The 26,700-nt window shown below is 52.6% G+C and overlaps 1 protein-coding gene across 2 annotated transcripts; it reads right to left on the reverse strand.

Moving 5' to 3' along the window:
• Positions 1–16,850: 16,850 nt before the first annotated feature.
• Positions 16,851–20,362, reverse strand: LOC144242810 (2-acylglycerol O-acyltransferase 3-like). Of its 2 annotated transcripts, none has more exons than XM_077777823.1 (7): positions 20,081–20,362; positions 19,765–19,872; positions 19,612–19,682; positions 19,129–19,333; positions 18,664–18,838; positions 17,199–17,401; positions 16,851–17,121 (listed from the first exon to the last, which is right to left on the reverse strand). In XM_077777823.1, exons 1-7 carry the CDS (start codon positions 20,151–20,153, stop codon positions 16,967–16,969), a joined length of 990 nt encoding a protein of 329 aa, XP_077633949.1. In that variant the 5' UTR covers positions 20,154–20,362; the 3' UTR covers positions 16,851–16,966. The 2 variants fall into 2 exon arrangements, with proteins under 2 accessions (XP_077633949.1, XP_077633948.1); XM_077777822.1 differs by having other exon boundaries at positions 16,851–17,041; positions 20,081–20,237.
• Between the last annotated feature and the right edge of the window lie 6,338 nt (positions 20,363–26,700).

Consider the following 26,700-nt stretch of genomic DNA (forward strand, 5'->3'; position numbering starts at 1 on the left):
CACTTCGACTCACAATCCCCAGAGCAAAGGGAGGAGGCTGGAGACTCCAGATCTTCCCCCTATGTCTACTCCAGTGCCCTCCACTCCCCTCCAACACATACTTTCAAACATAAGCCAGAGGAGTGGACAGATGGACAGCTCCATTAGAAAATTTCAGTTCATTTCACCCGGGCTAATCAAATCTGCTTTTCACTTCCTTCTGCTGAAGTTTGTTCCCTCCTTCTCCAGAGGAAGACCCGGCTCCACTCTGGGACTAGATGACTATTTGGAAGAGGGCTCTGTGGGAGCTCCTGCATACATGATGTCCACAAAGATCACCAATGCCCCTCTCCCCATTTCCCTTCCCTGCAGACAGCCTCTGTGTTCTTCTCTCTCTCCCTTTGTTCTCCAGCTTTTAATTTCTTCCTATAGTTCTTGCTCTATCTCCTACTCAAGACTTTCTGTGCCCTTCCCCTTCGCATTTTTCTTTAGGTTAACTATTATGTATCTGGGCGTTGATCTTTTGGCACCCAACTCTTCTGTTTTCCCTCTAGAGACAGCGCCAAAGAGAAAGGCCCCTCCCCATGTCCTAATGACTCCTCATTTCCAGACCTCTCTCCTTCAAACCAACCATCATCATGATTTTTTATTTTGTTTGATGGTGGTGAGTGGGAAAGGGAGGGAGAGAGAAAGAGAGAGAGAATCCTAAGCAGGCTCCATGCTCAGCACTGAGCCCAATGCAGGGCTTGATCCCACGACTCTGGGATCATGACCTGAGCAGCCAAAATCAAGAGTTGGAAGCTCAACCCACTGAGTCATCCAGGTGCCCCCTAAATCCTCCAATTAAATCCTCCTTCCCTCTTTCAGCCAATTATAACTGTCCCTTCATATAACCTACATTAAGCCTCATTAGCCAACATCCCAAGGGACACCTATACCAGTTACTTGGTGGGGGATGATATTGAGTTTTTTTGGCAATTAGTTTATTGTTAACAAGAACATGACATAGGTTTGGGATCAGAAACAAACAATGACACCAAGGAGTTTAGGGATACTCTTAGCTTCCATGCCATAAATATAGCTTACATGAACACAGCGTGCCTTTTGTAGGGGCAAAGCTTCAAAACAAGAGCCCCCCCTCCCTCTTTCTTCCAATCTGATACTGATGTCTAAGGCCCTCCCAGGCAACCTGGATGAGGCAAGACAGCATCAGGCCAAGGTCATCAGAAGACGGTGGAAGCACAGACTCAGAGGATGGTAGAGTGCATGTGAGAGCCATTGGGTACCATCAGGTTCAACCCACTTCTTTCATGATAAGAAAACAGACCCCCAAGGAGGCTAAGGTCTTGCCTAAGGTGACTCAACTTGGACAGAGCCAGTGCTCTGAGCACAGAGCCAGTATGTATCAAAAAAAGACAGCCTCTTTAACAGATGCTGCTGGGAGAACTGGACAGCAACATTCAGAAGAATGAAACTAGATAAGTTTCTCACACCATACATAAAAATAAATTCAAAATGGGTAAAGGACCTGAATGTCAGACAGGAAACCATCAAAACCCTATTGGAGAAAACTGAAACAACCTCCTTGACCTTAATTGGAGCAATTTCTTACTTGACACATCCGCAAAGACAAGGGAATCAAGAGAAAAAACGAACTATTGGGACCTCATCAAGATTAAAACCTTCTGCATGGCAAAGGAAACAATCCATAAAACTAATAGGCAACCGATGGAATGGGAAAAGATAGTTGCCAATGACATATCAGATAAAGGGCTAGTATCCAAAACTATAAGGAACTCACCAAACTCCACACCCAAAAAAGAAACAACCTAGTGAAGAAATGGGGAGAAGATATGAACAGACACTTCTCAAAAGAGGACATCCAGATGGCAAACAGACACATAAAACGATGCTCAGTATCCCTCCTCATCAGGGAAATATAAATCAAAACCACCTCACGCCAGTCAGAGTGGCTAAAGTGGGCAAATCAGAGGACTCTAGATGCTGGTGAGGATGTGGAGAAATGGGCACCCTCCTACACTGTTGGTGGGAATGGAAACTGGTGCAGACTCTCTTTAAAACAGTGTGGAGATTCCTCAAAAAATTAACAATAGAACTACCCTACGACCCAGAAATAGCACTGCTAGGAATTTACCTAAGGGATACAGGAGTGCTGATGCATAGGGGCACATGGACCCCATGTTCATAGCAGTATTCTCAGCAATAGCCAAAACATGGAAACAGCCTAAGTGTCCATCAATGGACGAACGGATCAAGAAGATGTGGCTTACTATACAATGGAAATGAGAAAGAATGGAATTTGGCCATGTGTAGCAACATGGATGGAACATGAGGGTGTTATGCTGAGTGAAATAAGTCAGCAGAGAGGACAAATACCATATGTTTGCACATATAGGAGGATTAGGAGGAACTTAATGGAGGACCATGGTTGAGAAGAAGGGGAAAAATAGTGGGGGAGCGTGAGGGAGGCAAACCCTGAGAGACTCTTGAATGCCAAGAACAAACTGAGGGCAGATGGGGTGGGGAGGAGGGGAAGGGGGGTGATGAGCATGGATGAGAGCACTTGTGGGGATGAGCACTGGGTGTTATATGGAAACCACTTTGACAATAAACTATTAACAAATAAAAAAAAAAAGTTAAGCTTTCCTGGCCCCTAGGCCAGTGGTGCGGAGACTGCTTTTTGGTGTATTTGGATCTCCAAACGCAGCCTAAAGAACAAGCAATTACTGGGTGTTTGGCAGGAGTCAGGAGTCAAAGGTCCCAAGGCCTAAGGGCTAAGAACCACAGATGAGATCGTGGGAGGGAACCCCACTGCCATCTGCCCATGTGAGCAATTCCTGTGCCAACAACAAGCCTGGGACCAGCTCAGGCATCAGATTCCTTGAGACAGGCAGGAAGGAGGAGCTCAGAGAGAAAAGCAAGTTAGCTCAGGGCTCCCATCTATGTCTCCAGGCAACCTCACCAGCTGTTCCTGATTCCCCGGGAAATAACAAGCTGGTAGATCTGTGCTGACTCCAGCAATTCCCCACTGCCCCAAAAAAGGACAGAATGTGAGCAACTTGTAGGCTGGGACACATCCAACCAACACTTCAAGATATGAGGCTTCACTTGCCCTCTTTGCTTTCAAGATGGGGGAGAGTACTCCCAAAGGGGGTGTCTATGTCTTTGATAACATTGTTTATAAGGGGGTCACAGAGAAAAAGGAAGAGCCTGCATATTCATCTGTTCCATTCCCCCCGCCCCCCTAGACACTCTCTAAACCTGTTCCCTTTGGTGAGGTATTGGAGGGGGGAAGGGGAGGTGACACAAAACACAAAAGTTCCAAGTTCTTGAAACCCGGCGGGGGGTGGGGGGGAGGGACTGGGAAAAAAGTGGGTCAGAGTTTCCAGTCCAAGCCAAAGCTGCTGGCTAGCCCCACAACCCTGGCCCCACACTCTGATCCCTGCCCATTCCCCAGAACAGTGCCCTCCAACGTGGCTCCTTGAACTATCATTCCCATCGGTGTCTAGGCAGAGGAAGGGACAGCCCTGTGCCTCCAGGGCACTGTGGGAGATGTAGTTCAGGCACCTACTGACCAAGCTCCAGGAAGAGGGGCAGCATAGACTTTGCCCTCCATATCCCCGCATCCTTGGATCCATTCTTTCAATCGTGTACATATGAATGATCGTTCTGAGAGGGGTTGATTATAGTCCTCGCTGGGCATGCTGGGAGCACCCTACCCCACCTCCACTGCACCCCACACACCTGAAATATTGAGGCCTTTGAAGTCCAAGCCTTCTCACAGCTGGAAGAGGGAGGAGAGGGAGCAGAGGGAGCTGAGAGCAGAGAGGCTGAGACAAAGACAGGGCAGCTACACAAAGCGCCCAAACAACAGAGTGGGAAGGACAGGAAGGGAGGCAGGAAGGGGACAAAGGCAGACAGGGAGATGCAGGGCAAAAGGGGATGGGAGAGGGGAGTGGCACAGGCACGGATATCACACACAGACGTGACACCTTGTGACTCAGATGCCAAAAAAAGTTCTAACACTGCATCCCCTCTCCAGAGAGACCATAAATAGAAAGCAGCGACACACCCCTCTCTCCCCATGGTGTCCGATGGGGTGGAAGGGGTCAAAGGGAGGAGAAAGCCAGAAAAGAGTCTGGAAGAGAATAGAGACTGCGGGGACAAAAGCCAGGAGACAAGATGAAATGGGGACAGAGGCAGGGGATGAGGAAGATACACCGAGGAGAAGTGTGGGGTGGGGGGAGGTGCACGGCCATGGATTGGGGACTGCATTGGAGGGTCTTCCGCAGTCTCCCCTCTGCCACTTTCCAAGAGTGAGGGGTGGGTGAGGCAGGAGAGGGAGATTGTGAATTAGACTACTTGGCAGGGGTCCCCCTTGGCTCCAGGTTCTGGGGACAGGTAGGGGCGCAGTAACTACGCGGTGAGGCAGGAATGAGGGACTGGAAAGTGTCTCTCAACGTCTCAGCCAAGTCCAGGTCTAGTTATCTAGGTCGCTGGGTAGGGAGGGGTTGGGCGGTAGGGGGCGCTGCGGCGGTCTTCCCCTGGGGGGACGGTAGTCTTATGTTGCCCCCATTCCGCAGTGGAGTAGCATGAAAGCCCCCAGCCCCCAGGCCCGTGGCCCTCTTCGTCGCCGGAGCTGGAACCTGGGGCGGGGAAGCTGAGACACGGGCGGGGCCGGCCACTCGGACAGCGAACAGTCCCGGTAGAGGGGTCCCTTTGGAACCCCTAGGGTCGAGTTCAGGGAACGCGCGGGCACCAGAGCAGTCCCTACTCACAGTTGGAGGGCGAATGTAGGGAGTGCGCCGCGGCTCAGTTGGCACCGCGGGCGCGCGCGGGGAGATTTGGGGTTCCAGCGCTGCAGGCTGCATCTCCCAGTGACCTGGAGGAAACCTGGCCCCGGATCGAGAATGCACTTGGGGCGGCTTTGGGGGCGGGTGGGCGGAGAGTAGGTTCATGGGCGGGGCTCTGGGGTGGAGGGGCATGCAGATCTGGGTGGCGAGGGCAGCTGCGTGGCTTCAAGTCTGGCAGACAAGACTGGAAGCTGGGCCTTAGGTGAGAGGTGCCTTGCGTTTTGGACACGGGAGGCGGGGGGCGGGGGGGAGGACAGATGTCTTAGTTATTGCACCCATGTAGCCAGCACCTCGATGCTCTGTCCAGACATCACCTCCAGTCCCCCAGTCCCACAGTCCAGCATTCCTCCCTCCGACCTCCTGCCGCCAGATGTCAGAGACTGCATGTGAAGGACTGTGTTTGATATGCAGCATATCACTGTGAATAGCGACATTAGCTAATATTTATTGGAAAGGGCATGCAGAGCCCTGGGGACCAGGTCAGAGAATCAGATGAAAGAAATTGGAAAGTCGTGAAGAAGAGGATGCAAGGCGACGCCAGGAGACAGAAGCAGAGAGGCTGAAGGCAGCAGAGCGAGAACAAGGCCGGTCAGAGTGTCCACCATTCCCCAGGGGCGCAGGGTAGCTTCTTCTCGCAGGTGCATCACGCTCAGCTGCTGGCCATCAGGCAACCAGGCCGCCGCAGGGAAGCAAGAAGAAAGAAAACCTCCAGGTACACCCTGAAATCCACTCCCTCACCCCCAGCACACCAACACACACCTCGGCGCTCTCTGTCTCTCTTTCTCTTCTCTCTCTGTCTATCTCTCTCACTCTCTCTCGTTCTCTCTGTTTCTGTTTCTGACTCTCTCTGTCTGTCTGTCTCTCTCTCTCTCTCTCACATACACACACACACACACACACACACACACACACACTGCACCTCGTGCTAAACCGGGTGTGTGTGGGAAGGATGGGAAGAACAGTCAAATGTGGACTCGGAGCACTGTCCCCAGTGAGCTGGTGGCCCAGATGCTTAACTCCTGAGGGGCTCCTTCCCACCCCCACTCCCCAAAATGAGGTAAAAACCAACTGCAGTTACCAACGCCTGCTGGAAAACAAACAGGAAACTGATAGATGGTGAAAGCCCTTTAGTGATTGTAAAATGCTGCAGGGATTATTAAGGTGTCTTGCGGATGTGAGCCCCTTGCCCTCACCTTCCCTCCAGGGTCTGCCAAGCTCCTGTGCTCCCTCAGGTGCCCAGAGTTAATTTCTCACCTATCTCATTCCAGTGTTTTATACTTTCCACTGGGCTGTGATCAGATGAGGGTTCATGTCATGTTCCTGGGCTCCCACACACATGGCCACACAATAAGTAACTGACAAGTCACTCAACCTTCTTCTTCTTCTCTTAATAGGACGTCTCCTGATTTCTAATTTTTTTCCATTTCTGATTTTTAATACTGATAATGCTCTACACATCTCACAACACCACAGTCAAGGTAGTATATGCTCAATTGTGGGAAAGCACCTCAAGACGTTTTGGGAATTGGAGGGAGAAAATCACTAGTGGCAGGAGGGAGATGCAACCAGGCTCTAAGCCCTCCCTTTTCACCAGAAGCCCCGCCTTCTCCTACCAGAAACTCTGAGATGGGACCAACTTTCTCCACTATCAGTCCAGCCAACCAATCAGAATAGAAAGTTTCCCCCCCTGAGACCCTTCAAGTCCAAACCACTCAGAAGGAAGTTTCCAGTGATCATTGGGCCTATCAAGAACCCTCTGGTTCCCAAATCACCAAGCTCAGACTTCCAATGTCTCAATTTCCCAGAGGGGCTAGCAGGTGGTAGTGGCTGGAAGATGACTTATCTCCAGGCTGCCCCACCCAGCAAGGAAGAACAAGAGACTTTCAGCATCTTTAAGTGCTCTGAGGATGCACTGAGGATGCAAGGTGAGGGACATCACCCTGTGCTACTGGGCTTTAAAATCGGCCAAGGGTAAGACCCCTGGGGATGGAAGAGTGATCTGCTGGTAGAGAAGTAGACCTGTTTTCACAGGTCTGAGTTCCAGGGCCACTGTGTACCCCCTCCTGATGGTGAGCCCCAGAACCACCCAGAATGTTTACAGAGCACTTTGACCTAATTCTCACAGCCCTGTAGGATGGGTGAGGCCATAGAGTGGGTTCTGAGAGGTCCCATGATGTGGGCCAGGGACACTGTGAGGTTTTCTGACTGCAAACTCAGACCCCACTGCCCACTCGCCCCTCCGAGGTCAGATGTACTGTGCTTCGCGAGCTGTAAAGCACGAGGCAAATGTCGGTGCTGTTAATGCTGGGGGTTTCCCTTAGTTGCTCTGAATTTTGTCAACCCTTTCTTACACCTTGGGGTCTGTATTGACTTTGACCCTCACGCTGGGCTTGTTTATTTGGGCCTTTTCTTCGGGAGAGCCTGTTGTTGTGTTTGCCTTCTCTCTAGGCAGGTAGGTCTTACTGTTGGGAGGTCTGTACTGGTGCTGTCTGTCGTTTCTTTTGGGCCCATCTCCTGGTGCAGAGCTCTCCCCATCCCTGTCTTTCTCTCTCACCCCTCCTCCACAACAGACCATCTTGGGTCTTCCTCGTTGCTGTCTGAACACCTCTGCACCCCGGGTTTCTTGTGTCCGGGACTTTCTTCCTCCAGGTTTTTGGTTTTTGACACTTCTCTGTGACCCCTTTTCACCCTCTAACTCTCCAAGCTGTGAGTCAAGGCTGAGACCCCTGCCCTCTCCTCAATCAGTGACCCCTGTATCTGGGCAGTTCCCTAATCTACAAGTCAAGTCTTGACTTCCCAGGTCGTCTCCAGCCATCTGTGGGACAATAGCACTTGGCTGAGAGCAGAGAAATAAACTATGCTGAACAGGAACTTAGCAGGGCACCTCATAGGCGTTTTGTTGTACAACCTTCATGACCAGCTCATCTGTAGATAAGGAAGGAATCTAATGATGTGAAGGTTAAGTAACTGGCCCTCGGGATTATAAATCGTACTCAGGATTATAGCACCGAAAAGAATCATCCAAATCATCTCAGAAGGCAAAGGATCACAGATGTCTCATACTCCCGGTGACTCCCGGTTTCCTGCTCTGTAAAGAGGGCATAGCACCTAACTTCCAGTCAAGCTTGTATAAGATCATATGATAAAAAGTACCTGGCATTGCATTGAAATTCAATTAAAGGTAGTTGTTACTATTTAGCCCCCTGGAGAGCAATTGTCTCATGTGGTACCGTGTAGCTTACACAGGAGAATTCACACATCACCAGAATCCTGTTTTATTTATTCTCCCTTTGGGGCTGTCAGCCTTTACGATATTCATGAACCAGGTGATAGAAAGCTGGGAAACCACTGAGGTTGACTGTGAACTCCTTGAGAACTGGGTTGGTGTTAGAGTTAACTTTATACCTTTGGCATTTTGTTCAGATCTTAGCACATACTGCGTGCTTAATGAGTCTGATGTGAATCAATGAATTACTTTAACCGATTTCTAGAGTGGGGTAAGGCAAGACTGCCTTCGATCATGGATCAACGGTCACCCACTGGAGAGAAGTAAGAGCAGACTCCCGGTATCCAACCCCAAGCCGATGCACAACCCAGCCTCGCACTACATTTCTAAAGGTTCAGTGTGATGGCTGTGCTTAGAAGTCCTTGAAATTCTACCTCTTCTGTTTCCACCCATCACCAGGCTCCTCTCTCCAGCCCGCAAATGCCAACACCAGCTGCAATGTCTGTCATTCCTCCGGCAAACATTAATGGCATCTTCTGTGGGTCTGCTTGACCCACTTCTGCTCTCAAAGTGCTCTATGGAGTTGGCCATCCACTTGTATTCTGGACAATACCTCATATAAACAAAAATAGAACAAGGGCAACTAGGTGGCTCAGTAGGTGAAGCATCCAAGGCTGGATTTCAGCTCAGGTCATGACCTTATGGTTGAGGGATGGAACACCGCATTGGGCTCCTCACCGAGTGTGGAGCCTGCTTCAGATCCTTTCTTTCCCTCTCTGTCCCTCCCCTGCTCCCAGGCACGCTCTCTCTCAAAATCAGTAAATAAACATTATAAAAATTAGAAAGGACAGTATAACGAATCCCCAGAAGCCCCACTAGCATATCATGGCTTCAAAAAGTTTCAACAAACTCAACAAAGACCCGAGGCCTCATTCCAACCCCTGGGAACTGAAGCCTGTCACCAACCATGTGAGTCAGTTTGGAAGCGGCTCCTTCACCCCAAGCCGAGCCTTGAGGTACTGCAGTCCTGGTCAGCAGCTAGAAGGCAAGCCTGAGAATTCTAGGCCAGAATCTCCCAGCTAAGCCCGTCCTTCTAAAACTGTGCCATAATCAATGTTTGTTCTTTTAAGCTGGTGGGTTTAGGGGGTATTTGCTCTACAGGAACAAGGAACTGATAACGTTGATAGGCATTTTAGACTCATTTTAATCTTTAGATTTCCCTTTCATCTCTCCCTTTTCGCAACTGTTTGTTGAAGAAACACTTTTGGTTGTTCCCGGCATATTTCCTCACTGTCTGGATTCTTTTGATTCCACCTCCATGGTGGTGTTTGCCTTATTTCTTTCTCCTCAGCATTTCTGGTGGCCTGGGAATTAAATCTACATTCCCTTACCAGTTGGTAGTCAGTAGCCACTCGTGGCTGTTGGGCACCTGAAATGTGGTGGCACAACTAAGGAACTGAGCTTTTTATTTAATTAATTAGAATTACATTTTAAAATAGATCATTGATCCAGTTATTGGAAAACATTAAATATTTTTTAATTTTAATTTTTTTTAATGTTTTATTTATTTCTAGGAGAGAGAGAGAGAGAGACAGCGTGAGCAGGAGAGGGTCAGAGAGAGAGGGAGTCACAGATTGAAACAGGCTCCAGGCTCTGAGCTGGCAGTCAGCACAGAGCCCGACGCGGGGCCCGAACCCACGAACCGCGAGATCATGACCTAAGCGAAAGTCGTACGCTTAACCGACTAAGCCACCCAGGCGCCCCAATTTTTAAATAATCCCTGCACCCATCGTGGTTCTGTAATTTACAACCACAAGTTTGAGAGTCACTCGCTCTTCTGACTAATCTGTCAGGCAACCTTGGAAAACTTTTAAGTATGTTCAGAATAACTTTTTCACTTGTGAATTTTATGAACTTCAAATACAGATCAAACATTTTCTGTGGATGTTTAGCGTCTAAGTAGAAATATGTTCTTTTTTTTCACTTTTATTTTTATCTGACACAGAGAGAGTGAGAACAAGCAGGGTAGGGGCTGAGAGGGAGAGAGAGAATCTCAGTCAGGCTCCACACTCAGCGCGGAGGCTGACAGTGGTTTGATCCCATGATTTCAGGATTTCAACCTGAGTTTAAATCAGGAGTCAGACGCTCAATGAACTTTGCCAACTAGGTTCCCCTAAATTGAAATATGTTCTACGTGTACAATACAAACCAGACCTCAAGGACTTAGCTCCAACAGAAAGTATGTAAAATATCTCATTACTATTTTTATTACATATTGAAAGAATATGTTGGACATATTGGGCTAAATTTAAAAAATATTATTAAAACTAATTTCCCCAATCATCTCTTTATTATTTTATTTTATTTCATTTTATTTCATTTTATTGTATAAATACAATAAAGGCTCCACATCCGAAGTGTGACTTGAATTCATGACCCTAAGATCAAGAATCACAGGCGTGGGGCACCTGGGTGGCTCAGCTGGTTAAGCGTGTAGCTTGGGCTCAGGTCAGGATCTCATCGTTTGTGGGTTTGAGCCCCTCATTGGGCTCTGTAATGACACCTCCGAGTTTGAATCCTGCTTTGGATTCTGTATCTCTCTCTCTTTCTCTCAAGAAGAAATAAACGTTAACATTAAGTTTATTTCTTCTTGAGAGAAAGAGACAGAGAATAGGTGGGGGAGGGGGCAGAGAGAGAGGGAGACACAGATTCAAGCAGGCTCCAGTCTCTGAGCTGTCAGCACAGAGCCCCACAGAGCCCGACACGGAGCTTGAACCCACGAAGCGCGAGATCATGACCTGAGCTGAAGTCGTATGGTCAACCAACTGAGCCACTCAGGTTCCCCTCAAAAATAAATGAACCTTAAAAAGAAAAAAATTGCAAGTTCTGCCGACTGAGCCAGCCAGGCACACCCTTGAAAATGAAGTTTTTAAAGTGGTTACTACCAGAGAAGATTAAGTCATACAGTGGCTCACAGTCAATTTCTTCCTGAGGATCCCGTTGCGGTGTTTTGGGAAGGACCTATTCTTCCATCAAAGGCTGAAATGTAGTTTATTTTGTGGGAATCTCAAAAGACCCTGATGCTCAACCCAATCAAAGGCTCCAATCCAATCAGATATTAATGGGTTGCAATACTTGATAATCTTGTTCAGTCATTCTGTTTTCTGTACTCTGATTACCCTGAGGTGTAGTTTGTGAAGTACAGACATGGTGAATGCTTACAGCCTTTCCTTTTCTTTGTTAATTTTCAAAAGAACAAAAGGTACTAAGCTGGTGCCTCAGTACCTTTCAGTGGTGATCAACTCCTTTTTAAAAAAATCTTTAATGTTTTTTTTTTAAATTTATTTCTGAGAGAGAGAGAGAGAGATGGCGTGAGCAGGGGTGGGTCTGTGAGAGAGGGAGATACAGAATCTGAAACAGGTTCCAGGCTCTGAGCTAGCTGTCAGCACAGAGTCCCACGCAGGGCTCGAACCCACAAACCATGAGATCATGACCTGAGCCAAAATCAGACGCTCAACTGACTGAGCCACACAGTGCCCCAAGGTCATAGTGGTTGTAAAAAGAAGAGTTGAGGGGTGCCTGGGTGGCTCAGTAGGTTAAGTGACTGGCTTCTGCTCAGGTCATCATCTTACAGTTCGTGGGTTCAAGCCCCGCGTCGAGCTCTGGCATGTGCTAGACCTGCCAGGCAGGCTGGGAGGTTAAGAGATGTGTCCTGGAAGAGGGACCTGAACTGAGTTGTAAAGGATCTACTCCAGAAGATAAAGAAGGACCCCCACAGGAGGAGACAGCCTGAGCAAAGCCCAGAGGCAAGCAGCAACCTTTTTTTTTTTTTTTTTTAACAATAACAGCAGTTCTGGGTTGTATCCATCCCAAGATAGGGGCAGAGTAGCAGTAGGGAAGGGGGTCAGGGGCAGGAGGGGGAGAGGATGGGGGTGGAGAGGGCTTAAAGCCAGAGTGACACATGTGCCTTGTGAGTAGAGACCGCCCTCTGGTGGCCACATGGAGGATGGCAGGGAAGGAAAAAGCCCTGAGACCAGGGAGAAAGCTCAATTCATAAGGTTTCTTGGGGTCATACATTTATAAGTTAGACTCTTCCAGATCAGAAGGAGAAATCACAGTGTTGGGGTTTATAATACAGCTACACGGGAGGAGGAATGGGACAGGGGAGCTCAGTAAGGTTGAAAACAGAATAGATCCTTCAGGAGAGTTTGGTGATCCATGTTCCTCTGGGCACTTGACCCGCACTCGTCCCCAAGGAAAGATCCCAAGGCGAATGATCATCATTTTCCCTGAACATAATTAGCACAAGAGACCACCTCTGGGTGGTGCAGTCCCCAGGCACTAGCACAGAGGATTTTGGGGTGATTTTTTTTAAAGAACAGTCCATGCCCAGCATGGAGCCCAGCGCAGGCCTTGAACTCATAACCCTGAGGTCAAGATGTGAGCTGAGATCAAGATTCGGATGTCCATGAGTAGCAACATGGATGGAGTCAGGCAGAGAAAGACAAATACCATATGATTGCACGTATAGGAGGATTAGGAGGAACTTAACAGAGGACCAAGGGGGAGAAGAAGGGGGGAAATAGTGGGGGAGAGGGAGAGAGGCAAACCACGAGAGACTCTTGAATACTGAGAACAAACTGAGGACTGATTGGGGGGGGAGAGGGGGGAGATGAGCATGGAGGAGGGCACCTTGTGGGGATGAGCACTGGGTGTTATATCAAAACCAACTTGACAATAAACTATTTGTAAGAAAAAAAAAAAGAGTCGGATGTCCAACCGCCTGAGCCACCCAGGCACCCTTTTGTGAATTTTAAAAAGGCATCTGTTGTGGGTTGAATTGTGTCCCCAAGCTTCACAAAGATATATGGAAGTCCTAACTCCTCCTACCCATGAAAGAGACCATATTTGAAAATAGGTTGCTTGCAGACATTACCATATGAGCTGAGGTCATCCTAAGGATGGGCCCTTGTCAAGTATGACCGGTGTTCTATGAGGAGAGGGAACTTTGGACACGACACAGAGGGGGAAGTCCATGTGACAACAGAGGCAGAGGCGGGGTGATGTAGCCCCAGCCGAGGGTTGATGCACCACAGGGGCTGGAAGAGGGGAGGGAGGGTTTCTCCTCTACCTGTGTCAGAGGGATCAGACCCAGCTCACACCTTGTATTGCCCTCTGGAACAGTGAGTCAATGAACTTGTTTCTAATCACCAAGTGAGTGGTACGGTGTTACAGTAGCCCCAAAAAACCTGTATAGCTCTCTTTCTGCCATGATCCATGCACTGCCCCCCTCTGGCTCTTGAAGGGACCCCCGAGCCCTCCTGCCCTCCGCTGGGCTTCCTGGTGCTGGGTGCAACCTGAAAAGTGGATGGCTGGGTCCCTCTATAGCAGGTGTCCTGGACGAGGTTGCTTCATGTGTTTAGCACTCCTCATGCGCAAGGCATGGGGATCACCCTAACACACTCAAAACGCAAAACCGAACAAGACACACTGGTTTCCCTTAACATTAGCATTCAGTACCATGAGATGAAAGATCAGGAATCAGCCCTATGTTGGGGCAGCAGAACCACTGTCCTCCTAATTTGATGGTGCCCGTGATCACGTACTGCAACAATGTAATGTAATGTAACGTAACGTAATGTAACATAAGGTAACGGAAAGCAATGTAATTACATTCAATGTACTACTTGTGAGGGGGTGTGGTCAGGAGAAGCTCTTGTGTGAAGAGAATTGTGGCACTAGCTGATGTTGGTGAGAACCCTGACAGGTGCCATGCTAAGACCTTTCCATGCGTAGCTCATCTGGAGCTCAGTGTGACCCTGTGGTGCAGACGACAGGATCAGAGGGGATATGTGAGCTGCCAATACCCGCACGTGGTAAGTGCTGAACACCAGGGGGTGGAGCTATGACTTGATGGTAGGGGTCCCGTGTATTCCCCAGACAGGAAGGAGAGCCAGGTCAGGCCCAGTTAGGAAGCTGGGCTGGGCTCTATTTGAGGGGAACCTCGAAAGCTGTGCTGAGGATTTTTGCACTTTCTGACAACAAAGGTCCAAAGGCAGTGAGGATCCAATAGGGAGAATTATGTGATGAAAACAGCATTTTAGGAAGAGCATCTTGACAGCAGGAGAAGGTGTTGGATGGGAGACAAGAGGCAAGACCCCTGCGGGCTGAGGGGAGGTCCCAGTGGGAGTCCATGGAGGGAGGGGGGCACGGAGGGGAAGGAGATGCTAAAATCCACTTAGCAGGAAGACACAGGAGGCCAGGAATTTTGAGTAGGCTTCTGGAAGGTGGGGAGAGAGGAAGGCGGTGTAGGTATTCGGGCACCTCCAGCATGTAACTGCGGGGAATGAAAATCCTGTGACGCCAGGTGGTTCAGGACACAGAGCTCACTGAGCACACAGTGTAGAGAGCTTGGCTTTTCAGGGCCAGAGAGAAGCAAGCAGCTGGGGAGGATCCGCGGTGGCTGGAGCTCGGGGAGGAAGGACAGGCAGAAGGGCCTGAGGAAAGCTCACCCCTGAGAGTTGATGGCCAGAATCCCAAAGCACTTTAGGGTCTGCGTAGGGGGTGGGTGAATGGGCACTGGGCACAGGGCTCAAGTCAGACCCTAGCTGGGTTCTCACTGTCTGGTTCCTGCGCTTCCAAAACAGCTGAGCAAGGGCCTAACGTCCTCCAGCCTGCTCTTCTTTCTCCAGAAAGGCTTCCAGATATATTCTCCTGGCTCCCCTGGGGTGAGCAGGCTCCCACCCAGGAGAGAAATCCAGGGGTAGAGAATGCTGGGAAGCCGGTGGGTGACAGTTTTCCTCGACCCAAACACAAAGGTGTCCGTGCTGATGTCCCAGGGTCTTGCGTGTCCATCTCACCCACTTCCAGAAAACCCCTGTGTCTGCTCAGTCGGTGACAGTTGGAACTGTGCCCTTGTGACTTCTACACTTGTCTGTTTTGTGTTTCAATGAAAAAGGTTTTAAACCCTATGAGTCTGAAGTAGGTCGTTCCAGAGGAATCTAAAACAAGATGGTCCTGAGAATCCGTGAGAGGCCCTCAGGAGGAAAAGGAACCAGTCACAGCAGCTAGTGAGGGAGGGAGATGAAAAGAGGTCAGCCCCAACCTTTCTACTCTGGCTTGCCAAGCTGGGCTGCTCCTCCTGCCCAAGCAAGCAGCCAGCTTGCCGCCCTTGCTGGAGGGCAGTAATTTCCTACCCTTGTCTCAAGGTCAAAGTACAGATTACTACCCAAGCTACAGGTTGTGTACAATTTTTTTTAGTTATTTATTTATGTATTTTAAGAGAGAGAGAGAGAGAGAGCATGAGCAGGGGAGTGGCAGAGAGTGAGGGAGAGTCCCAGGCAGGTTCTGTGCTATCTGTCAATGCAGAGCCCGATGCTGGGGCTCAAAACCACTAAACTGGGAGATCGTTTCCTGAGCTGAAATCAAGAAGTCAGACATTGAACTGACTGAGCCACCCAGGTGCCCCCTCTATGTACTAACTTAAGATGAATGAAGTTTTCACCTGAGAAGGATGCAGATAAATCACAGGACTGCCCAGGTTTTCTTCCAGGAACAAGAAAAAATTCTTCCTGAATATACTGTATAAGACAGTGGGAGGCAAGTATAGTGCATCCCAATGACACTTCTACAAGATATTCTTACCTCCTGGATTCAGCCCTGGATACAGACTGGGCAAAGCCAGTAAGCAATTGGGATTGATGTAGTCACCTTTGTAGTCACATCTGTAGTCACGATGACCACATAAGGTCCCCCTAGACTGTTCGGTCTTGGCCTCTGGTTGGACTGTTGCCATGCCCATAATGGGGTTGAGACTATTTTGGCAATCTCTGTTCTAAGCCCTTAAGTATTTTTTTTAAGTTTATTTATTTGGAGAGAGAGAGAGGCAGCACAAGCCTGGGAGGGGCTAAGGGAGAGCAGGGAGAATCCCAGGCTGTCAGCAGAGTCAGGCACAGGGTTCGACCTCATGAAACTTCAATATTAAATCTTTGATCTTCACCAGAGTTCTGTGTTTGTTGAGCTGATAGGCTCCTGTTGGCCTAATGCTGGGCCTGCAGTTGGGCTCCGTGCTGGTCGGATAGGTCCTTGTTTACCCTCAGCTCCCAGCTGCAAGGACCATAAAGATGGACAGAGGATGCAGAAGGGCGCTGCGTACTAACACTGCCTTTTCACAACGGGAGATCAAGTCCCTCCCCATGAAGCCAGATGCCCTGGACCGAGCTCAGTGTTGCCCGTAATTCTGCACCAGGCATCCTGTCTTCCGCAGCCCACCCTGCAACACCTCCCCCTCCACAGAGCCACCCTCCCCAGCTCAATGCTGAGGCCCTGCAGCTCTCAGTGAAGCAGACACCTACATTCGCAGAGGGAGAAAGGGCTCAGCAAAGGAAAGAGCCCTATGTCAGCCCCTGCAGCAGGATTGAGTCTTGCCGGGAGGAGAATTCAGGGTTCTGGCAACCAATCTGAGGCAGCAGCTGTGGGGCGACTGGGCACCTCACTGGGTTAAGGGTTAGACTTCAGGTCAGGTCTGATCTCAAGGTTCATAGGTTCGTGTCGGACTCTGTGCTGACAGCTCGGAGCCTGTTGCCTGTTTTGCATTCTGTGTCTCCTCTTCCCTCTCTGCCTCTCATCTGCTCACATGTTTTCTCTCTCTCTCAAAATGAATGTTAATAAGAATAAAGTACTAAAGTGGCTTCATGGCATGTGAGATGGGGGCGGGTTACCTACAGAGGAGCAACGTGAGCTCTCAGCCATCCGGTTCTAGAAAGCAGTGGTGGGAGAGAAGGAGCTTTTATTGAAGTGGTACAGTCATCCTTAGGGGGAGGTCCCAGTGTCCTGGGGCTCCGGGGTAGAGGGGACTCCGGGCTGGGGACGGATGGCCAGGCCACGGCTAGATAAAGGTGAGGTGAGTCGAGGCAGGGACCCCACAGCTTTCCTTGTGCTCCTCAAACAGCTTCTCCAGAGCCTGCATGTAGAGCGTGTGATAGTGGTCCACCTCCTCCTCGCTGGGGCGGAGGCTCTGGGGCACCGGAATGGGGCGGCCCACTGCAGGGAGAGGGGGGACACAGGTGAGGTCGGGGTGGGGGGGCCTCTGCCTTCCTGCCCCGGAGACGGGCACTCACCCACGGTGGTGATGGGCCTGGCAAAGGGCAGCAGGCCCCAGGAGTCGGCCGAGAAGAGTCCGCGGCCCCAGAAGATGCAGGGACTGTAGCCTGTGAGCTTCTTGAAGGTCATCTGGCACAGGTATTGCCAGGTGTTGGGGGCAAAAACCTTCAAATGGAAGATGTCGTTCTCTCCAAAGGAGTACACGGGTACCAGGGAGGCACTGGGCAGGGACAGGGAGAGAGAGGAGGGGTGTTCAGGCCAGCGGCTCTTGGGGCACCCAAGATGGGACTGCAGACCCCTCCCCACACCTGCCTCCACTTCCCCAGGTCTTTTCAAGCAAATGACAATGAAAGATCTGAAAGCAGGGATGCACAATTCTTGAGTAATGATTGCGTACGGGGCCTTTGTCACCAGCTGAGCCTTGAAGCACATGGCGGTTAGGGAGCCCTGACCCCCACCCCGGTGCACACAGAACACCTCGGACCACCTCTGCAAAATTTAGCTCCTAGCAGCATGTCCAGAAACAGGGGCAGTTGATTAACACATATTTGTATCTATTCTTTATACTGTATTTTTACCATACAGTGAGTAGAGAAAAGAAAGTGCTGTTAAGGGGCTCCTGCGTGGCTCAGTCAGTTAAAAATCTGACTTCGGCTCAGGTCATGATCTCATGGTGTGTGATTTCAAGCCCTGTATCCGGCTCTCTGCTGTCAGCACAGAGCCTCCCTTGGATCCTCTGTCCCCCACCCCCATCCCTACCACCCCCTGCTCTCACTCTCTCAGAATAAACGTAAAAAATGTTCTAAAAAATCCATGTATAAGGGACCCATGCAGTTCAAACCTGTGGTGTTCAAGACTCAACTGTATACAATTCCTCATCTAGTCGTTGCAACTATAATATCGTTGCAATGTTAGGCTATGAGTCTGTTTTGCAAGTAAAGACACATGTCTGAGGTCTTGCCTTTGAAGTAGTGTCAGAAAGGGATTTGAACAAAGGACTTCTGGGCAAAAGGTCCTGCTACCCACGCTGTGATCCTGCCTCTTTCAGGGAGGGAAGACTGGAAGAGAAAGTGGGAATGACTCTTGAAACAGAGAACACCCGCACATGCTGACATGAGAAGGGGTGCCTGGGTGTGTAACTTCAGCTCAGGTCATGATGTTTAGACTTGTGAGATTGAGCTTTGTATCGGGCTCTGTGCTGACAGCTCAGAGCTTGGAGCCTGCTTCGAATTCTGTGTCTCCATCTCTCCTCCCCCATTCACACTCGGTCTCTGTCTCTCTCTCAAAAAGAAATAAACATTAAAAGAAAAAAGTGCTGCCATGAGGGTCCTGCAGGTGCAAGGCACAGTGCCAGCTCTGGGGACACAGAGGCCCACCCACAGGGACCTGGCCATGTAGGGACTGAGAGTGTGGGCCCCCAGATGCAATGCATACCTCTGAACATCAGCAGCACCCTCGGCTGGGCACCTGCACCCCACTCACCCGTGCCTCAGTGCCAGGCGCACGAAGCCTTTGCGATTCCGCAGAATGAGGTGGTGCTCTCCTGGGATTGCGTACAGGGCTTCCTGCGCGCCCCCAACCACAATGACCACAGCCTGCCCGCTCGGGGGCTGAGAGAGAACAAAGTCCAGGCTCCTCCGGTTTACAGAACACAGTCCTGCATGCATGAGGAGGTGGTGAGATATCACCATCACCATCCACTGCTGGGCTGCCTAGCCCCTCACCCACCCTTTTTGTGTGTGCCCCATACCCCATTACATACAAACCTTTGCCCTGTGCCCCGTGCTGCCCCATGTGACCTATAGAGCCTCTCTCAGCAGAGGGGCAGGACACTTGCTCCAAAGCTACTCACTGATGCCCACTGTGAGCCCTGCCAACATTTAGGCCACATCCCCGTGTCTGTTGGATGAGGGACAGTCTGGCTGGGACTGGGGAGGGGTGCCTCACCGTAGGACATGACATAGTCTCGATAGACTGGGAAGTGGAAGAGGGTGTGCAGCGCTGCCAACACGGCCTGAATCCCGGGGAAGTGCTTGGAGAAGTCATTCGCCTCGGTGCAGATATTACAAAAGGTTCCCACGCACATGATCCCATGTGGGTGAGCAGCCAGCACATATTTCCGGTCAGGGGGCAGCTCTGCTGTTTTCACCAGCTTAGAGACATTGATCAGGATGAGGAGAAAGCAGCATGGAAGGCAAGACATCAGATGAAAAGAGTTGCCCTCCACCTCACAGACTTCAGTGTTCAAGGTCATCCCTGAGTCAACAGCAGGTGTGGGAGCTACTGTGGGCAGAATTCTGCCCCCTCCCCCTCCTCCGTGCCCCAAGGTCTGAGTTTAGAATGCCCAGGGGTGCATAGGCAGGGTGAGGAAGTGTGTGATATGGGGGAAAGGGAGGAGGTAGAGAGTCTTTGTACACGGTGACCTGTCACCTTGACTGGATAGTAATCTCTTAGCTGTTTCCAAATACTCCAGTTCCTCATGAACTCGAACCGCCTTCCACCTGGGGCAGAGAGATGGGTGGAAGACTCTGGGGCGCTTGGCCACCTTTTCTGCTCCCCGGGTGCCAGTCTGAGCATGCTCACCTTGGTTGGGAGTGTCCCAGTCCAGGAAGAACCACACCAGATAGAGAACAGAGAGAGACCAGAGTGGCGTGAAGAGGAGGAAGAGGAGGAGAATGGAGAAGATGGGGCCTGGATGAAGGACAAAAAAGAGAAGCACTTAGGTATTGATGCTGGGTGGTCCAGTCCAGCTGCTCCTCTCCTCCCGGCTCACAGATGGGGAGGGTGCACCCAGCCACCTCTGGCCCTCTCCTGCTCCCTTTCCAAGGGGAGGGGGCTCTAGCCTTTTAGCCCCCACTCCCCGCTCTCCTTGGAGAACCCAGGCCACCAGAATTCTCACCCATGAAGAGGAAAGTGAGCACCCATTGGTAGGCGCCTATTATTTCCAGCCACTGTTTCTGCTGGGTTTCCATGGTGGAGGCGCGCTGCAGGGCTGTGGGAGACTCCTGTCCAGTAGTGCTCCTCTGCCAGCAGGGGTCCTGGAGCCAGAGCACAAACCTGAAAGGTTTGGGCGCCGAAGGGATGGAGGTTTTCACAGGAGAAGGGCCGGTCGTCGGAGCCTCGCAGGACCGCGGGAGTGTTGTGTGCCTGTGTGGAGTGGATTGGGAGATCTTGGATTGGGAGCGCCAGAGTCTTCAGAATGATCTTTGAACTGTCAGGTTTGATAGGTCAGGACTGGCCTCTGGGCGGAGTTGGGAGGGGGCAGGAAGTGTGTGAGGGAGGTGGGACATTGATTGTATAAAGGTGTCTCCCAAGAAGCTGTCCCCCTCCTCCCTGCCCCCGCAGACTGGGTCCCCAGAGCTGGCTGGTGGTGGCCAGAAGCTGCACTGAGGCTATGTTATCTCCAAGTCTCCGGGAGTGTGGAGAAACCCTGCAGAACACGCACGCAATGCAGCTCTGTTCCCTCATTCAATTTCCCTCCCAGCGCAGTGTGGTATCTGGGACAGGGAGGGTCAGGGAGGCTTGCCTAGGTGAGTGCAAAGTCCCGGTGGGTCAGATGCCTTGGCGTGCATTGTGCTCTTGGAGAGGCTGAGGACCCTCTCCACCTGAGTGTGTGTCACGCATAAACCTGCACCCGAATGGGCCGTGAGCTTCGGGGCACCGGGATGGTGGGTGGGGGCGTCCCCATCTGCTGACAGATCGNAAAGAAAAGGGGGAGGAGGGCACCAGGCAGGTAGACGGGGGTGCCCAGCCCAGGGTAGGAGGGTGAAGTAGGAGGCAGCAGCTAGGCCTAGGGGGAGGGGTGCTGAGGGTGACCTCCCCCCTTCTCAGCGCTATGCATGATGTAGTTCCTGAAAAGAGGGAGGTGGAAGCCACAGGGCAGCATCAGCAGGTGCCCCAGGGCCGGTGAAGAGCCAGGAGCATCCCATGGCCTCTGTGCAGAAGTTGCTGAAGGCCTGGATGACCAGGACCCCGTGTGGATGGAAGCCAAAGAGGTAGTTGCAAGAGGGATCCAACTCTGCGGTTTTCAGCAGCTGGGGGCACAGGGAACATGATATCCCCACCCTGGCAGTGAGATCAGACTTTTGGCGGTGACCAGAGAAGAGTCCCGCCCACCACACTCTTCCTGGGTGCTTCTCGCCAGACAGGAAAGTAATCTCTGAAATGTCTCCAGATGGCCCAGTTGGGGACCAAGGCAGAGCGGTGGCCTCCTGCCCATGGCGTGTCCCTGTCTGCAGAGAGCCAGACCAGGTAGAGGAGGGCTAGGATCCAGGCTCAGCCGAGGAGCACAGGGACTAGCACGGCCATGAACACCTGGGCTGCAGAATGGAGCGGGGAGGGAGGGGGCAGGGATACTCAGGCCCCTTTTGTGCCTCCTCTTCCCTGTGGTGTCGCTTCCAGCCCCTTCTGTCCCGGGTAACTCCTTCCATTCCTTCAAGGGCCCCCATGGATTCCAGCCCCGACTCCCTCCTGGAAACAGGGAAGTGGGGTGCCAGGGGGTGGGCCTCACTCACCGAGCCTCAAGAAGGAGCAGTTCCACTGAAGGACAGTAATGGCTTGGAGACCCTGGAGGAGGGTCTGGAGGAAGCCAGCAAGCTATGGAGGGGGATCCCACAGGGGCTGCTGTGGGCTCTTAAGTACAGTCCCTGGTGGTCCAGCCCACCTGCCCTGACCCTTGGTCCTGGCCTGGCCCCTGTTTCCCCTCCCTTTTCTGTTCCCTGTACCCTTGGGAGCCCCAGGACGAAGAGTTAAGCACTACCTGAGCCCACAGGCCTGTGACCAATAGAACCAAACTGAGATGCCCAGGGGTATGAGGGTGAAGAAGGTGTTTGCACCTTGGGGAGGTCAGGACTTTGGGCTGTGAATACTGGGCTGTTTACTTATTTTTGAGGAAGAGAGATGGTACATGAGCATGGAAGGGGCAGAGAGAGAGGGAGACAGAATCTGAATGAGATTCCAGGCTCTGAGCTGTGAGCACAGACCCTCATGTGGGGCTCCAACCCACAAGCCATGAGATCATGACCTTTCTTTCCTTCATGATGATTTTCTGATTCAGGTCTCCCCCAGGATGTAAACAACAGGAAGACAGGCCTGGTTCTCATCAGCACGGCTGACAAATGCCCAGCAGATGGGGGAGTCAGCACAGGAGACATGACGAACCAGCTCCTTCCAGTGCCACTCAGGCTGACACACCATTTGGGTTCCTGTCCCCTGATGCACTGTCATGAGTTCTTCTGCCTCCAGGGACCTGGCCAGGTTGTATTGTCTCCCATCCTTGCTCAGCCCACTTCCATCTGCAGGGAGTCCAGGGAGGAGTTGCTTGTTCCATTCGGAAGCGTGAGCAGCCCCACCCACCAAGAAGGCAGGCTTGAGGTTCCTGGGGGTCTCAGTCGGTTAGGCGTTTGACTTTTGCTTGGGTCCTGATCTCACAATTGGTGGCTTCGACCCAATGTTGGGCTCTGTGCTCAAGCTCAGAGCCTGGAGCCTGCTTCAGATTCTTTGTCTCCCTCTCCCTCTGTGCCCTTCCTACACTTGCACTCTGTCTGCGTCTCTCGAAATAAGTAAAATACAACGTTAAAAAAAAAGGATGGGGGTTAGAGATGGGACTCAGAGAAGGCTACAGGTTCCCACACTGCTCTATCATCTGTGTCTGCCTTTTCCCGTTCTCTGGAATTTGTGTTGGGAGTAACTCCAGGTGTCCCCTCTCCTCTGGTGGCAGGAGGGATCCGGGGTCAGTAGGGAGGGGAAAGAAGGAACAGGGACTCAAGGGTTACAAATCCTCCTTTATTGAGAGGGAGGCTGAGAGCCAATACTTTTTTATATGGGGAGCCCACAGATGCCTTCTCCCCATGAGTCCTTGGGGACCATGGGGACAGGCATTGTTGGGGGGCTGCAGGAGCTTCCAAATAGGGCCATGTGTTGGTGGGGGAGGCGACACATTCAATCCCAGGGACATGGAACATCCACTAAGGAAGCGAGGCGCCAGACAGACCCCCTTCCGTGGAGGGGGCCCAGGGAAGGCACAGTGGCATGGTAGGTCTGGCAGAGTGGTTGAGTGTCAGGGGTCGAGAAAGGACACCATGATGAGTGCCCCGAGTGGTGGACAGCCCCTCGTGGTAGTGGGGGAGGCGGTCGGGGTGCAGGAGCCCCCAGCCCTTCCGAGGGGACCAGAGATGCAGTCGTAGCGCAAGAAGCGGCAGCCACCTCGCTGGAAGAGGACAGGGGACAGACGTGGGGAGTGAGCACACAGGGGACTGGGGGGCAGGCGGCTCCCAGGGCAGGAGAGGGAGGCAAGGGAGGCCCAGGAATTGGGGCGGACAGCCAGGAAGAGAGCCCGTGGCAGGGAAGCTGACTGAGTGGTTAGTGGGGGGTGTCAGGGGGTGGAACAGCAAGGGGGAATGCGTGTGGGCACGCACGCGTGTGTGGAGGGGTCCTGGGAGCGCGGGCTCACCTCATATCCAGGCCCTTGTACTCGAGGGCGAAGTTGAGAGTGAAGGTGGAGGAGTCGTGATGGAGGAGCAGAGACGGCTGCTAAACTGGCCGTTAGCACACCACACAGTTCATGACCGCCTGGGTCTGTGGGGGCACAAGAGAGGGGGCTGAGGGAAGGCTGTGAGGTCCTGGGGGCTTGGTGGGGGGCTCCTGAGGGGGTGAAAACCCGGGCTAACAGGGGGGTAGGCTGCAGGGGCGGCGCTGCTATCTACCCCACTCCTGGGCTACCCTCCCGTGGTATCCCTTCCCAAGAGCCTTCAGGCCCACTTCAGGCCCACTAAGGGTGGGGCGAGGAGGGGTGAAAAGGTGATGCTTAGAAACCTCTGGCCAGGAATGTGTTGTAGAGATGTGGAGGCAGGGGAGGGGGCAGGGCGCTGGGGACAGGGGCAGTGGTCCACCTTGGTGTGGTCGCCTGGGAACAGGTTCTCTGTCATGGGCCCCGCGTACTCAGCAGCTGCAGCCACTGGTCCTCATAGCCCTGCTTCATGTGGATGTCCACGGTGGGCACGTTCTCATAGCCTCTGGCCAGCCTGGAGTCCTGTGGGCGGTGGGCACTGAGTCCCAATGGGGCAGCGCCAGCCTCCCCCCTCCTCTTGCCCTGGGTCTTAAAGCTTGTGGAACCGTGTCTGGCAGCCTCATCCACTCAGCCTGACTCACTCCTGCAGACCCTTTATGTCTCAGTGAAGACGTCACCTCTTCTGTGAAGCCTCTCAGGTTCCCCATGTCTGGGCCAAGGGCCTGTTCTATGACTCCCACAGCCTCTGAGCTGCTCATCCCAGCCTTCAGAAGCTCGGCTCCTGCTACTGACTGTAGCTGGTGATGTGCAGGGGGGGGCGGGGGACAGGGCCCGCACAACCCAATGCACCACCCCGCCTGGGCCTGTGGTCACCACCTGGGACTTGTATTTCTTGAATGAATGAATGATCACAGCCATGCCCTCTGTGAGTCCCCTCCCTCTTGGCGACCCCTCTGGTGCCACTCTAGATTCCATGTCGCTGGCTCACAGCCACACCTCCCTCCCCCAGGGACCCTGTCTCCTCCTTGCCCCAGGCCCCCTTACCTCATGCCCGCCTCCTGACCACTGGCCATAATGTTCCATTTCCTCCACCAGCTCATCACACATCTGGTCTGACAGCAGCGGGAACCAATACACGTCTGGACATGGCTGAGGAGGCGGGGGAGGAAGGACAGAGTCTGGGTGGGGGGCTGCCCTTGGAGACCTCTCCAGGAGAAGCCAGGCAGCCAAAAGAGGGGAGAAAAGGCCGGGAGCGAAAAGGGAAGGCAGGACACAGAGGAGCTGGTGACATGGGGGTCTGAATACAGGGATGGGCCACAGCCAGCGTGGGACCAGGTTGGATCAGAGATGGTGGGAGCAGCTCAGAGAGTACAGCACAGGTAGCAGGAGGTGCTGGGGTCCCGGGCTCGGAGCTTCTCTACAAAACTGTCGCTTCACTCATAACAGTAACAGCCCCGAGGACCACTGGGGTAGTGGCGGGTGGGGAGCTGAAGGCCTGTCTGCCCAGCCTGTGCCCTTATCTGCCTGCACAGAGCAGCCTGAGGCATCGGAGGGAGGTGTGCTGGGAGACCGCTAATCCAGGCAGTGGACTCAGGGCGCGACAGCCACCAGGGCAGTCTGGGTTCCCGCGGGGGACTCACCTGCTCCACGAGTCCCTGCCCTTCCAGGGCCCGGCTGTAGTTCTCATGAATGTACTGTTCCTGCCAGTCCTGTGGGAGGGGAGGGTTGCGCACCTTGTCCTGTGCCCTCTTCACTCCATCTGGTCCCACCCAGGAAACCCACTACCACAACTGCCTGTCCCGAGGTAGAAGCAGACCCTGCAGGTGAGCACTTGTGCGTGTGCATGTGCGTCTGCATCCTCCTTCAGAGAGGGGCACACTGCTTCTCTGAGCAGGGGGCCCCCTCACTCACCAGGAGGTTGTCGAAGATCTGCCAGAGGTCAGGTGCAGATGGTCGGTGTCATAGTGGGAGGTGGCCAGGAGGGGGACGAATTCCTGCTGATTGCTGAGGTGGAGGAAGACCACTGCGGGGGGGTGGGCAGTGTGAGACGACCCGGGGGGGGGGCTGCTTCCCACACCCCAGCACTGGATCCCCAGTCCCTGTTCACCTTGTCCTGCCAACTCTTACAGAAGGCCATTTCTCAGTCCGTGTCGCTGCCCAATACACCTCCCTCTAGGGAAGTTCTGTCCTCAGTGTCTCCCATGGATCATATCAGACTGGGAATTGTAGGGCACATTCCATATGCTCCTAGGGGCACCCACGCCAGGGTCAGGTACGCAAAAATCTGCCAAATTCAACCCAACATCCCCTTCCCTCGGAGCTCTGGAGCTTGGCTCCGGGCATGTTTGGGGTGGGGATGGTGCCCGAGATCCCTTCACTTCCTCCGCCTTTCTGGCGATGACCACCCAGGAATCCAGAAAGCTAGGAGAGCTTGGAGTTAGATGCCTAGATTCTGGGGCTGAGGGAGGCGGGTCCTGGTAGCCAAGGGGAACTTGGGAGAAAAGCCCATAAATTTTGGATAGAAGAGGCCTCCCAGGACAAGGAGAAAGGAGACCCAGGCTTGTTGGGGCGCATCGCAGCTGCCAGCCTGGCTTCTGATCTACAGCTCTGTTCAGCTGCTTGGCTGGGGTGAGGGTGGGGTTGCGCAAGGCCAGCAGTCCTCTCCAGCTCTATGAAGCCATTAGCCCCATTGCTACAGGGCTTAGAGAACTAATACAGGCTGCTGGGGAAGGGGAGAGGATAATGTGCCTCCCCCCGCCCCCACTGACAAGTGAAACAGACACAGAGGGTGGGCTGAGGGTCCTTTTTATTGTAATACAACCACGGTTGAAGTGACAGGGAGGGTGGCAGTGTGACCGGGCGCTGAAGGCAGACAAGCAAGGCCGTGCAGCACAGCAGCAAAACCTGAGCTGGGAGACATGAGGAAGCAGCGGGGGTCCTCTGTGCCCACCTTCTTCCACCTCCTGGCGCCCTCCACTGCCCACGGCTTTGATTCCATCCCCAGTGACCCC

Source organism: Crocuta crocuta, unplaced genomic scaffold, assembly GCF_008692635.1.
Source record: "Crocuta crocuta isolate KB4526 unplaced genomic scaffold, BGI_CrCroc_1.0 scaffold217, whole genome shotgun sequence".
Classification (NCBI taxonomy): Eukaryota; Metazoa; Chordata; class Mammalia; order Carnivora; family Hyaenidae; genus Crocuta; species Crocuta crocuta.

What these genes read in the sequence shown, in the direction of transcription:
- LOC144242810 (XM_077777823.1), bottom strand. Translation starts at nt 20,153, where the DNA reads ATGGAAACCCAGCAGAAACAGTGGCTGGAAATAATAGGCGCCTACCAA. An exon ending in CTGGGACACTCCCAACCAAG is followed by an intron (nt 19,683 to 19,764) that starts GTGAGCATGCTC and finishes TCTCTGCCCCAG; the next exon opens with GTGGAAGGCGGTTCGAGTTC. An exon ending in GAGATTACTATCCAGTCAAG is followed by an intron (nt 19,334 to 19,611) that starts GTGACAGGTCAC and finishes AATGTCTCTAAG; the next exon opens with CTGGTGAAAACAGCAGAGCT.